At 38.9% G+C, this 14,115-nt stretch overlaps 1 protein-coding gene across 6 annotated transcripts in view; it reads right to left on the bottom strand.

The window, feature by feature from the left end:
* The window catches only part of LOC129189264 (unconventional myosin-IXb), a 123,786-nt gene that overhangs the window by 39,190 nt on the left and 70,481 nt on the right, over positions 1 to 14,115 (bottom strand). For 4 of the 6 annotated variants that reach the window (XM_054790776.1, XM_054790778.1, XM_054790781.1 and 1 more), the window contains exons 9-20: positions 13,590 to 13,719; positions 13,432 to 13,521; positions 13,227 to 13,343; positions 13,019 to 13,153; positions 11,033 to 11,154; positions 10,815 to 10,956; positions 9,159 to 9,354; positions 7,309 to 7,384; positions 3,549 to 3,662; positions 1,754 to 1,793; positions 167 to 289; positions 5 to 85 (exon numbers count right to left, since the gene is read on the bottom strand). In XM_054790776.1, coding sequence (XP_054646751.1) covers positions 5 to 85; positions 167 to 289; positions 1,754 to 1,793; positions 3,549 to 3,662; positions 7,309 to 7,384; positions 9,159 to 9,354; positions 10,815 to 10,956; positions 11,033 to 11,154; positions 13,019 to 13,153; positions 13,227 to 13,343; positions 13,432 to 13,521; positions 13,590 to 13,719 — 1,366 coding nt within the window. Of the gene's footprint in view, positions 1 to 4; positions 86 to 166; positions 290 to 1,753; positions 1,794 to 3,548; positions 3,663 to 5,585; positions 5,679 to 7,308; positions 7,385 to 9,158; positions 9,355 to 10,814; positions 10,957 to 11,032; positions 11,155 to 13,018; positions 13,154 to 13,226; positions 13,344 to 13,431; positions 13,522 to 13,589; positions 13,720 to 14,115 lie in introns of all 6 variants that reach the window. The other 2 variants (XM_054790777.1, XM_054790780.1) reach the window with 2 other exon arrangements.

The raw sequence follows: 14,115 nt of genomic DNA, 5'->3' as shown, positions 1-14,115 counted from the left end.
TCACCTTCTCAGCGTTGGAGCGGATGCAACGAATGAAGAAAGGCTCTGCTCTGTTCAGCGTTTCCAAGAGTTTGGTCAGAGATGTCTAAAGGGGGAGGGAGGGGAAGTTCGGGATTGTTTCTAGAGGCTGCCTTAAACTGTTTGCTTCTCCTGAGTGCAAGGTCACCTGGAACTGGGCACTGATGCTCGGAGGCTTCTTCTTTTTGTGCAGATGGAGAAGAGACTTGGTCGTGCGGTCGTGCAGAGTCAGGCTCACGATGAACTTTAGAGATTGAGAATCCAACAGATTCTGAACGAGGAGAGAAAAGACATCTCAGAACTGCTTAAAGGAAAAGTGCCCTTTTTTGGGGGGAATTTTGCCCATCCACAATCCTCATGTGAGACATGAACACACATGTTTTTCTCTTTTCTGTGCGTTCTAAAGATAAAAAAACAGCTAAAAAGAGGAAGCTAAGAGATGGGACGCGCCTAGAAAACCTTCTGAAAAAAACACTAATGCTCAACCAAGCTAGACCGACACTGTTATTATTATTAACATTGTTACGCCCGAGAACTATGTTACGTTACTACGTTAGTGACACCTCGCCACACCACACGACTCGCTTCACCTCACACTCGCTCACAACGCCTCAGGCCACTAGCGAAACGTAACGCTACATATTGGAGCTGCTGCCACTGCTGCTTTAGACCATTTTGACTGAAGGCACACAGAATATTGTGTTGTATGGTAATATAAGCATGGAACCTACCGAACGAAAGATTGGACTCCCGTCTTTCATCAGAAAAAAAGAGTTTCTTTCTACCTTTTTCTGTTCTTTAGTAATCAGCAGTAGAACATAGGTAAGTTTCAGGAAAATATCAGTTCCCGACTAAAAAAGGGAGAAAACCAGCTTTTTGTGAAAAGATACATTTCAAGCATAACTTTCATTTTGACACAAATATTTTCTGCTTTTGTGACAGCTTAAATATCCAAACAACTAAACCACAAGATTAACAACACAAAAAAGCGCTTTATCAAAATAACATTTTTTTTTTTACAAATATAACACCATGAATTCTTACAAATTTTCACATACTGAACTATGTGTGTTCATGCGTGCGTGTGCACGCGTCAAAATGTTCTGCACGCTGCACTCATCCACGCTCTCTCAATTCCTCCTTCCTTATCATGTGTGATTTTTCCATCTGTTATCCCTGCCGACCTCTTATCAAATGCACTTCTTCCACCTTGTGGCTGTTTTTGTGGCTTAAAATTGCTCTGAAAGTGACATGCGTTAGTACAGAGTTGCGTCATCACCTCTTTTTGCCTCTCGTGCAAAAACAACGTATAAAAACCTTGTTGGGATCGGGCGTTCGGGTTTATAAAAACTACGTCTGAATGAGTTAAAATGAGCAGAATAGTGTAAGTATTACATGTCTGTTACTACGTGCTCACAGCATGGATAGAAAACCAGAAAACCTTGTTGGAGGTTTCTGGAGGTGCTGTAAGAGCGAACTTTCGAGGCGGAATAGGTGTGTCCCATTACGTGCATTAATTAGCTGCCTCTTTTTATATCTTTAGAACACACACGTTTTCCATGTCTCACATAAGGATTATGGATGATGGGCAAAATTCCACAAAAAAGTGCCGTTTTCCTTTACGGTAGAGAATATACTATTTATTTTATTGCTTACTTTTCACTATCAAAATATTTACCCTCATTGACACAATAAAATGTGTTTTATTAGGTTTGGCCTGATATCGACAAGATACCTTGGGGATGATCTGCTTCTGCTTGGCTGCCTTGTTTTTCCTGGGGACAAAAAGGGGAAGACAGCAAGTAAAGCATGAGTTTGAGGACTGCGGCGAGGGGAGGGGAGGTGGAGCGACTGAAGCCGGGGGGTTAGTGCACACGACTTCATGCGTTGCCGGTCAGTGATGAAATCGCACCCAAAAGGCAGGATGAACAAATGCACGGCCGGGATGGATGGGCGTGTCATGGGGGCGTGCCCAGTTAGTTTGCTGCAAGTGATGGAATGTGAAATCTACCCACCGAGACCCAGCAGAGACGGAGCGCACACCCAGACAGACATGCTAGCTCGCTACCAGCGCTACAAATGCACAGATTTTCATAATCAGTGTCAAGTTGCTTCAAATGTCCAACAATTCTTCCATGCTGAAGGGCTCTTAAAGACCTCACATGCCGTCTGATCATAATTCATGCTGATTTGGACAGTAGTCAAAGGTATTTCAGCTGAAGCCTTCAAGAAATCTCCACAGCCCACAAACACCGTATTTTATAGCAGGATAAGACTTTTTCCTTTTGTTTTGTTCACAGGACACCTATCCTCCTAAAGCAGGGGTGTCCAAAGTGTGGACCGGGGGCCATTTGCCGCCTGACGCTGTTTCTTTATTGGCCTAGGGCACATTCTAAAAATAGAATTAAACAGTGGAATTTTTTTTTTTTACGGGAATAAACATAAATTTGAAAAATAAAAAAATAAGAATAATGTCATAATATTACTGGAATTTTTTTTTTATTTTAAAAGTATAAAGTTGTAATATTATGAGGAAAAAACATTAAAATTGAAAAAAAAAATAAAATTAAAATTAATTAAAATTAAAGTTAAAGAAAAAAGATGTTATTTTCTAAAGTCATCATACAATGACATACATTTTTGGAAAAAAGTTCAAATATTACGAGAATAAAGTCGTAATATTATGAGGAAAATACCCAACTATAAAATAGAAAAAATAAATAATAAATACTATTAAAAATAAAATGTATTAACTGTTGATATATTTTTTTAAAAGATATTTTTTAAGTCATCACGTTATGACAAAAAACATTTTATTGAAAAAAGTTATAATATTCTGAGAATATTAGAATAAACATAATTTTTTTTATTATAATATATTATTATTATTAATTATTTATGACAAAAATAAATAATAAATACAATTAAAAATAAAATAAAAGTTTAAATATGTTTAATTAATTAAATTTACATTTTAACAAAAATAATAAAGTGTTAATATTATGAGGAAAAAAATAATAAAATAAAATATAACATAAAACATAAAAATTTAATAAAATAAAAAAATATTAAGAATACATAGAATTTAAAATAAAACTGATCAAAATTTAAGTTTAAGAAAAAAGACGTTATTTTTTTTAAAGCCATCATATGACAAACAACTAATTTTTGGAAAAAACGTATAATATTATGAGAATAAAGTCGTATTATGAGGAAAAACTACTATTAAAAGAGAGAGAAAATAAATAGAAATAAAAATAAAATTCATTCATTAAATGAATGTTTAAATATTAAAGAAAAAGTGTTATTTTCTAAAGTCATCATATTATGACAAACAAACAAATGTTTGGAAAAAAGTTATAATACTGCGAGAATAAAGCCAACATATTATAGAAATAAAGTTATAACATCACAAATAGTTTTTTCAGTAGGCGGCCCTCGGTGGAAAAAGATTTGGACACCCCTGTCCAAATCTGACTGCACTGATTTCTGCAGCGCTCCGACACCACCCAGTCTGTCTGCAGACTCACTGGAGGACGTGTCGAGGGAAGCGGAGGCGACCCCAGGACTGCAGCAGCTTGCGAGGGTCCTCACCATCCATCTGCAAGTTCTTAATGGAGCTGATGATCTGTGCATGCATGTCTCTGATCACACAGTGTGGGGGGAGGGTGGAAAAGGGGAGGTCAAAAATAAATAAGAATGTAAAACGAGAAGAAGGGACAAGTGTGTGTGAGAAAAAACCCCATCAAAACCCAAACAGTGACAAACACCTGAGAAGAAAACACACCGACAGTTACCCAAGATGGAGAGCAGGGTAGTTGGAGAGCACACTCACACTCAGAGAGAGAGAGAGAGAGAGAGAGGGAGGAGACAAAGAGGGACTGGAGCTTGGTGGGGTAGTGTTCACACCCAGTTTGCTGCCATCCAACATGCATATGGCCACCTGTCTGCTTCCATGCTGGACGGGGCTGCAAGTTTGTTACCGGTGTGGATTGGATCCAAAAGACTGCGCTTTGGACGTACCGAGCCTGGTGAGGTTAATACCGAGTCTCTGTCTGGCAGAGCTGGTCCATGCGTTTGTGTACTTACCGTGCACGAGCAGCCAAGCAGGCAGGAAAGACATCAGGCCACACAGAAAAGAATCGTACTCAACCCGACCTCTTTGATGGATTGGCTCCGTCGACGGGAACAGGAGGGCTAAGTTGAGAGGGTTCGGACTAAAAATACTCTTTATGGATTTGGTCCCAACCTCATATCTACTAGTTCTACTAGGGACCTGGGTCTGGCAAGTCCAGTCAATTTACACCCCTAATACCTTAAAGCAGGACTGCCATAATAATAATAATAATAATAATAATAATAATAATGGATTGATTTTATATAGTGCCTTTTTACAAGGTACCCAAAGCACTTCACAGTGAAGTGAAGCCATTATTAATTCAGTCACCAGTCACACACTGCTGGTTGTAATCTACATCTGTAGCCACAGCAACCCTGGGGTAGACTGACGGAAACATGGCTGCCAATTTGCGCCGCCCAACATTCATTGACTTTCATACACGAGTGTGGGCAGCACTGGAGGCAAGGTGGGTGTGTCCTGCCCAGGGGCACGACGACAGTGACTGGGTGTCATTTTTTATTGGCCCTCAGCATCCTGTGAAAATAAAATACAGTAATCCCCTTGTTTATATCGCGGTTCATTAGAAGTAGGATTCCTTATTGATAAAGAGAATACTTTGGTGGATAAGAGCATATAATACCTGTTTACAACCCTCTAACATTATAACCTTTTTAACATTAGAGCCATCTAGACATGAAATAACACCCCATAGTCACCTTTACACTCCTATTACCCAATATAGCAGAGATAAGAGAAAATAAGACATATAAGACATACAAAACCTGTTTACCCCCTTCTAAATATGCTTTTTAACATGATTAAAGCCTTCTTGACATGAAATAACACCCCTATATTCACTTTTACACTCCTATTAACCAATGTAGCAGACATAATAAGACAAAATAAGACATGTAAGGCATAAGTAAGACTCGTGCTTGTGTGTGTTGCTGTAAATGTGTTCCGGTGGCGCGGACAGGAAGTGAGTTTGGGGGTTCAGAGTAGAGTTTTATCTTAGCGTGGGTTGCGGCCGCAACAGTAGTTCGTGTTAGGGATTATTGTGCTTGTGGTGAGATCATTCAAAGCTGCAACAAAAGCCAGCAAGTCTGGCACTGACACCTAGTGACCAGTGTACAATACGACATAGAATGCATCTTCTGGATGCCTTGTATTTGTATTTTACTTCATTTAGCCATTTTTATGCTTGAAAATGCTTCATGAAAAGGCAAAATTTGCTTAAATGTGCATTTTATTGAACTACTAATAGGCCGTATTCAACTTGCTGCATGTGTTTTTGCCATCTTTGGAGTGTTTGGGGCGTTGGTACGTGTTGGCACCTGCCAGCCACCGCACAAATCCACCTTTGCTGTTGCCCAAAAAGCAAGACCTTCATTCCTGCCTGCTTGGCCTCATGCCCTCAGTCACTTTCTCCTGTCTACTCTTCACTTACTTTTTACTCTCATAGCTAGCAAAGATGTCTTCAAAGGCCTCTAGAGGGCGCTCCTCTGAGTGATCAAAGTAGAAATCAAGCATAGAGACTCGTCTGTGGAAGGGAGAGGAGAGATCCACACACACACACACACACAAACACACATTGTGGTCACCCAGAGGTGTGGAGCGAGGAAAGAGTGCTGGTTTATGAAATCATCCCTCCTCAGCTCAACTTGTGTACTGAAGGAGGCGGCACACTCCATCACAGTCTAGCTGGCGTGTGTGTAAACTGTATGTCTCTCAAAGTGTGTGTTTCCTCAAAGTGTTAAATCAGCACAAAAAAAAAAGCTAGAGAGACACCAAAACCGTGAAGCCACAGCTACCAGTGGTGTGATTTCTTATTTGTTTGTCACACTAAAATGTTTCAGACATATTTCAAACAAATGTAAATATTAGTCAATGACAACACAACTAAAGACAAAATGCAGTTTTTAAATGACACTTGTTATGATTAAGGGAGAAAAAAAAAATCCAAAGCGACATGGCCCTGTGTGGAAAAAGTGATGCCCCCCCCCCCCGTTAAAACATAACTTAACGGAGATGAATTGAGGTCTATCAGTGTGGATAAGGTTATAAAGCCATTTTTAAGGCTTTGGGACTCCAGCCAACCACAGTGAGAGCCATTATCCACAAATGGCCAAAACATGGAACAGTGGTGAACCTTCCCAGGAGTGGCCGGCCAACCAAAATGACCACAAGAGCGCAGCGACGACTCATCCGAGAGGTCACAAAAGACCCCACAACAACATCCAAAGAACTGCAGGCCTCACTTGCTTCAGTTAAGGTCAGTGTTCATGACTCCGCCATAAGAAAGACACTGGGCACAAACGGCCTGCATGGCAGAGTTCCAAGACCAAAACCACTGCTGAACAAAAACAACATCAAGGCTCGTCTCCATTTTGTCAGAAAACATCTTGATGATCCCCAAGACCTTTGGGAAAATACTGAACCTTTTGGAAGGTGTGTGTCCTATTACATCTGGCGTAAAAGTAACGGTGCATTTCAAAAAAAGAACATGATAGCAACAGTAAAATCTGGTGGTGGTAGTGTGATGGTCTTCAGGACCTGGAAGACTTGCTGTGATAAATGGAAGCATGAATTGTGCTGAAGGAGAACGTTGGTGACCTCAAGCTGAAAGCAACTTGGGTTCTGCAGCAGGACAATGATCCAAAACACACCAGCAAGTCCACCTCTGAATGGATGAAGACTTTGGAGTGGTCTAGTCCAAGTCCTGACCTGAATCCTATTGAGATGCTGTGGCATGACCTTCAAAAGGAAAAGCCTCCAATGTGGCTGAATGACAACAATTGTGCAAAATTCCTCCCCAGCGCTGGAAGAGACTCATTGCAAGTTATCACAAACGCTTGATTGCAGTTGTTGCTGCTAAGGGGGGCCAACCACTTATTAGCTTTAGGGGGCCATCACTTTTTCACACAGGGCCATGTAGCTTTGGATTGTTTTTCTCCCTCAATAATAAAAAGGTTCATTTAGAAACTGCAAAAAGTGTTCAATTGTGTTGTCTTTGACTTTAAAAAAAATTAAGAAAATAAGAAATCAGGAAAGGGGCAAACACACCACGGTACTTGGCCCCCACAGGAAGAAAGATTGCCTGGTTAGACAAGCCCTTCCAACACACCAAAGGTGACACATGAGATCATATTCCATAAGGTGTCTGCTCTTACTTGTACATCCTCTCTACCGGAGCATTGGCGCGCTGAAGCTCTCCCAAAGGAGTCCTGGAGATCGGACGTACAACACCTACAACACAAAACAACCATCCTGTTCAAAATCACACGATGGCAGCACTTTTTCTTTCTTCTAAATGTGATTTCATCTCGTTAATCCGCATGAAACTCAGTGCACCAGAATAGCGTGATCCTAGAAAAATGTCAGCAATGGGCTAAAGCCTCACGTTTGTGGCCTTAATATTCTTTCTTTGTGTGCTGACCCGAAAGGCTCATTTCATGACAAGGCAAACAAGTCAAAGCTTTGACTGGAAGACAACGGTACTCAACTGCAGACACCGCGGGACAAATTCAGCTCATGAAACCGCATCACAATGGCCCAGCACTTCAGCCCAAAGCTTTGCAGCAAAGCACCCTGTCTTACAGAAGATCTTTGACATTTTGGCAGTCAACGCTACTTGTACTTAAAAACAGCAGAAGGCTCCTGTTATACGGAGGATATTCCTCTTAAAAGCAGTTCTTAAAAACAGCCAAATGTTTCTGTCATATTGAGTTGGGGTTCTCAACACGGGACACACATTTTCCAACAGGCATTAAATCATGACCCTTTTATTTATTGGAAATCACATTTAATTTTATTTAATTTATTTTGACCACTTTATTTAAGTCATTTTTAATTGGTGTGTCTTTTTAAATAATATATATATTTATTATATATATATTTTACAATTTTATGTGAGTCATTTGTTTTTATTTATTTTTTACACTAAAGTAGCTAATATTTATGTTTAGTAATTTTTATTTATTTATTTTTGGGACAATTTTGTAATTTTATTCATTTTTATTCTTTTTTACACTTTTATGTAATTTATTATTATTTTTATTTTATTATTTTTGTACACTTTTATGTAAATCATTTTTATTTTTATTTAGTTTTACACTTAAGTAGTTCATTTTTATTCATTTTCATACTTTTTTTTTTTTTTTTACAATTGTCATTTTATTCATTTTATTAAATTTTACACTTTTCAGTCGCTTTTATTATTTCTTTTTTTAAATTTTTTTGTACATGTTTAACTCAGACATTTTTATTTTTCTTTATTTATTTTTACACTTTTATGTAGTTCATTTTTATTTTTTTACCATTTAAAAAAAATACAATTTTTCAATTTTATTCATTTGTATTCTTTTTACACTTTTATTTTTTTTAAATCATTTTTATTATACATTTTTAAAATAATTTTTGTACACTTTTAATTTAGTTTTATTATTTTTCTACACTTTTATTGAAGTCATTTTTATATTTTACACTATTATTTAAGTCATTTTATTAAATAATTTTTATTTTATTTTTTGCAATTTTAAGTCATTTAGATTTTCATATTTATGCATTGCTAATTTATTTTATAAAATATATAAAATATAAAAATATAAAAAATATATATGAAATATAATGTCAAAACATGCAAATGAATTGCTTGACATGATAAATGCATGCATACAAGTATGCACAAATTAAAATTAAATACCAAAAAGACCACAAAATCAAATAATTAAAATCAAATATTAAAAAAACCCCACAAAATCAAATATTGGACTCATAACTATTGAATGAACATAAACCAAGGAGGATGATGACTAAAATATTGCTCAAATTTACTTCAAAATACGTCAGACATGAGCTGTATTTGACATATTTTCATGTCATTTTTGACTAGTCGTCTGCAACCCCCCAAGAATGGACAGACAACCCCCCCAGTTGAGAAGCGCTGATACACCCGTAGACGATCTTTTCAATGTTAACATCACCCCAAAGGTATCTGCTTGCGGCGCCGATGACCGTGTACCTGAAGTCTTGGCGGCCCAGGAGCGGCCGGCCTCGTTGAAGGCCGCGATGCCTCTGACGGTGGCGCGCAGGATGCCCCACCGAAACATGGCCACCGGGTCCATGCCAATGAGCTGCCGCACGTACGCTCGGTCGCTGCTCCGCAGCAAAGCCACAATGTCCGGGCGCATGTGATCCGTGTTCTTCTCGCGGAAGTCCTGCAAAGGTGGAAGGTTAAGAAGTGACGTTGTTGCACACGTGTGTGACCAAGCAAAACAACAAAAATGGGGAATAAACAAGAGTTAAGAGTAGAGGCTGATATTAATAACAGGCATGGAAAAAATCTGCAGTAAGAATAAATCTCTATTTTATAAGAATAAGTCAAAATATTAAGAGAAAAAAAGTTGTAATCTAACAAGAAAAAGTGAGAATTCTACAAGAATAGCATAATATGAGGAAAAATGTCATTTCAAAGCATGAAGTGGAAATGACAAAAAATACATTTTTTTAAAGTCGTAATATTATGAGAAAAAAAAACAATGAATGAAGTTCTAATTTTTGGAAAAAAGTTTTAATTTTGCGAGAATAAAGTCAAAATATTGTGGGAAAAAAAAGAAATGAAAAAAAAGAATGAAGTCAAAAGTTTAAAAGAAAAAAGTCATATTGTAATGATTTTTAAAAAGTCTTAATTTTACAAGAATAAGCTCATAATATTATGAGGAAAAATAATGTAATTTTAGTAGAATAGAGTGGAAATATTAAAGAAAAGAATACCTTTTTAAATTTTTTTTTAAATAAATTGTAATATGAGAAACAGGCAAAACAAAATAAACATTGTGGGAAACTAGGTTGGCAATAAATTAAAAATATGATGGGACTAAAGTCATAATATTACAAAAAGAAAGGTTACTAATGTTATTTCAGAAGAAAGTTGAAATATTTGTAAAATTACAGAAAAAACAGCAAAAATTAGAAAAGAAAGAACAAACAGTGAAGTTAATATTAACTCATTCAATCCCAAAGATGTATTTTCGGCCTTTTATGTTTTTTTGTGCAAGTGGCAAAAAGAGGCGATGACGCAACTGTCACTATTAGAGCAGGTTTAAGCCATAAAAACAGCCACAAGGTGGCAGAAGTTCGACAAGAGCTCGGCATGGATCTTTTGCATGTAAAAACACACTCGAAAGCAAGGAGGAAGTGGAACAGCATGGAGGAGTGAGGCGTGCAGAAGGTTACGCATTGTAGAGAAACTTTAACGCATGCACACTCACACAGTTTAGTTCCAAATGCAAAAATTGTAAATAGTTAGTGGTGTTATATTTGTAAATAAATTGTTATTTTGATGTAAATCAACCCTTTTTTGTGTTGTTTTTGTTGCGGTATAGTTGTTTAGATATTTGAGCTGTCACAAAAGCAAAATATTTGTGTCAAAGTGAAAGTTATGCTTGAAATGTATCTTTTCACAAAAAGCTGCTTTTTCTCCCTTTTATAGTTGGGAACTGATATTTTCCTGAAACTCACCTACAGTGTTCTACTACCCAGATTACTAACGAACGGAAAAAGATAGAAATAAACTTTTTTTTTCTGATGAAAGACGGGAGTCTAGTAGCATGAAAAATTGTCAGAGGTGAAAGGTTCAGAAGTGAAGGTACTGCAGACGTGTGTGACGTCGCCGTACCTTGATTTGGTATTTGACTTTCCCAGCAAAGTGCCGAATGACAAAAGCGGGCTCCATGACGGGCGTGGACACAAAGTATTTGTTCCCCTGATGCTGCTGCTTGAACTTGGCTAACAGTGTCTCGTCTGTGGCGTGGGGGAAACTGGAGGACAAAGACGGAAAAGGGTGAGGGTGGACATCACGTGCTTGAACTAAACATTCATCCAAGTCCGTCTTACTTGCTCTCCTCATCCAGCAGGTAGAGGAGGCCAGTGGGCTTCTTGCTAATGAGATGGATGCAGCCCACGTTGTCTGTGTAGTCAATGTTGTGCCAGGTGATTCCCTCTGCTTGGTACTCCTCCTGCAGAACACAGCACTCCATTAGTAAGTAGCAGTTGTTTTTACTTTTGAAGGTAGTTGCTGCACCTGCTGTGCTGGCCATGCTATTACTTTTCTGACGCCCTCGCTGTTTTTAAAGCCCAAAGTTTGACCCCAAAAGTCCGACTGACTTGAAATTTTCCACACAGCTCAATGCTGCTCGACAAAACGCCCACTGTAACTTTAGGGTGCTTAGTCCAACCACCACCAAATTTGGTACACACCTTTAGGGGCCGAGTCCAAAAACAAAATAACCCATCTCTGCAGAGACACTGGCGGGACCCAGCAAGTAATCACTGAGTGTTTGGCTCATGCACGGCATGTTCTAAAAATAGAATTTTACAAGAAAACTTAAAAAAAAAAAAAAAAAACAGCAGCAAAAACAAGAACAAAGTCTAAATATTGAAAGAAAAAAGTTGTAACAAGACAACTTTTAATAGCATCAAGCTGAAATATATTTTTTAAAAATACATTTTTAAAGTCTTAGTATTAATAAAAACAAATAAAACAACAAGTTGTGATTTTTGGAAACTTAAGTTGCGGAAAAAGTTCTGATGGTTGTGTTAAGAATGAAGCCAAAATATTAAGAGGAAAAAAAAGAGAAAAATGTCAGCACTTTGCGAGAATAAACTCATTATATTATGAGGAAAAATGTCATTTTATTTGCATGAAGTTGAAATATTAAAGAAAAAATACATGATTAAAAAAAAAGTTGTCATATCAAAATAAAGTTGTCATTTTTGGAAAAGTAATATTGTGGAAAAGTGATGTTATGGGAATAAAGTCAAAATATGATGTAAGATTATTTAAGAAGAAAGTGGAAATATTTGGAAAATAATTATTAAAAATCCAACAAAAAAGAAAACAGAGTGAAGTCGATATTAATGAAAGGCTTTTTCACCTGCGTGTGGGCCTGCCACTATAATCAATAAATTGATTCATTGAACAATAAAAAAACAAGTCGATAATTGATAAAAGTCGTGTGTGCTTCATCTGCTCGTCTCTCTGTGCCACACAGGCTGGATGACAGGAGGGATCACGCTGCATCTGTCTGTGCACATTGGTTCTATAGTGGAATGAAAGGAGAGTGAACCCTCCTCTCATTCAGCCTCTTTGTGGAGGCAGGGCTACTAGTGAGTGGATACAGAGTGCTAGCACCAAATTAGCCTCGTGAGCCAGCATAAGCTAACATGAATGACGGCACAGAGGCGATGGTTTCTGAGTGTGGGAATATTTTGTTTTCAAACTGAATAAGTAAGGCGAGCGCATGAACACCGACGAACCGATATGTTGCATTTGTTCGATACTAGTGACGAGGAAGCAGGGTAAAATGACCAACTTGTCTGCACATCTGAGACACATCATACATTAGATGCCATATAATTAAGGAAAAAACTAAGTGATTCGATGATATCAATTATTGACAAGAATTTCTAGCACAATTATTGGGCAGCAAAATGTGTTATCGTGACAGGCCTACCGATATAGACAAAGCTGAGATTTCATGAAATACTGTATATATACTGTAACTTGTTAGCATAGCTACATGTGTTGCTTTATAAAATATCATATAAATATAAAATATATATCAGGTTTCCATTTTCCACTATGTGGCCATTGCTGGAAAAAGTTTGGACGCCCCTTGTGTAATGACGGTTATTATATGTATTACATATAAAAAGGTGCTAGCTTGTAATCCAAAGTACTGTACTCCGGAGGACAAGCCACAGGGGGCGCCACACAGGTCATTTACAGCGCAGTCACACACGGCAGTAGCACGCGGCAGTAGCACGCGTCCGTGTTTCATTTGCGGCTTGCGTGCGAAAGACACGAAAGGCGTCATTCACCTGCTCCAGATTGAAAATGTGGTGATTGAAGTAGTATTGCAGCTGCTCGTTTGCGTAGTTGATGCAGAACTGCTCAAAGCTGTTGGTCTCGAAGTCCTCAAAGCCAAAAATATCCAGGACACCGATGGACAAGCGCTGGGGGACAGGACACATAAGGGTGGGGGTGAGGTTTGGTGTGTAAATATGGGTGGTGCGTGTTGTATCTCACCGGGACAGACTCCTCCATGTCCTTCTTGTTAAGCAGCGCGTGGTTAATGCGGAGGACGATCCAATCAAACAAGGCGCTGTACAGAGATTTGGCCATGGAGTCTCGCGCTGTGATTGCCTGGCGTGAGGGGAAGAATATGGGGGGGGCTTTCATATGTCAATCACAAATAAACACACGGCATGTGCGGTGGGAGCTCAGTGCCTACCTCGGAGTGGCTATAGGGGAGGATGAGCTTGTCATTGACCGTCACTGTTTTCCTCTTCGTCAGCGCCTCAACCAGCAGCTCCTCCTTCACCTGCGGGAGACCACCTTAGCTAAACGAGCACAATCTAGTACACACGCACACACACGCAAGGTTACTACCTTCAGCAGGTCGGAGAGCGTGGCCAGGACCTCAGGCGGCCCCACCTCCAAGCCCTCGTCTCGGCCTGTCGACTTCCTCTGGTAGGTCACGTTGCCGAGATACAAGATGGCCGAAAGCACGGAAAAGATCCTGGAATGCAGGCGTTTCAAAAAATGAATACAAATAAAACCAGCGGCTTCTGTGCCTGTTTTTACATCTTGCACTCAATGTTCATGTAAAAAAACTTGACAGATTTGCTTTCAACATCAACCAGGCACGTGCACGAATAGACCACTCATAGTGCTCAAGCACCCACCCTTTTTGCTGGAGACCCCCTTTTCCCCACCAATTCATTTAAGAAGAAGAAAATACTGTCAGCAATCCCCCAGTGCGGACAGGCGGGGTCCGCGGCACGTACCGAAATATGGCTGCAATTGCTGTTGTGGCTGGCTTCCGGCCTACGCTGGACCACTCCCACCCCCCTGGTGCAAGTCTTCCAGTTCTTATGTTGTAAAGTGTGCTTATTTGTGCCTATGTTGCCGAGTC

This window comes from Dunckerocampus dactyliophorus, chromosome 10, assembly GCF_027744805.1.
Source record: "Dunckerocampus dactyliophorus isolate RoL2022-P2 chromosome 10, RoL_Ddac_1.1, whole genome shotgun sequence".
Taxonomy (NCBI): Eukaryota; Metazoa; Chordata; class Actinopteri; order Syngnathiformes; family Syngnathidae; genus Dunckerocampus; species Dunckerocampus dactyliophorus.
This window is presented reverse-complemented; position numbering and strand designations above follow the sequence as displayed.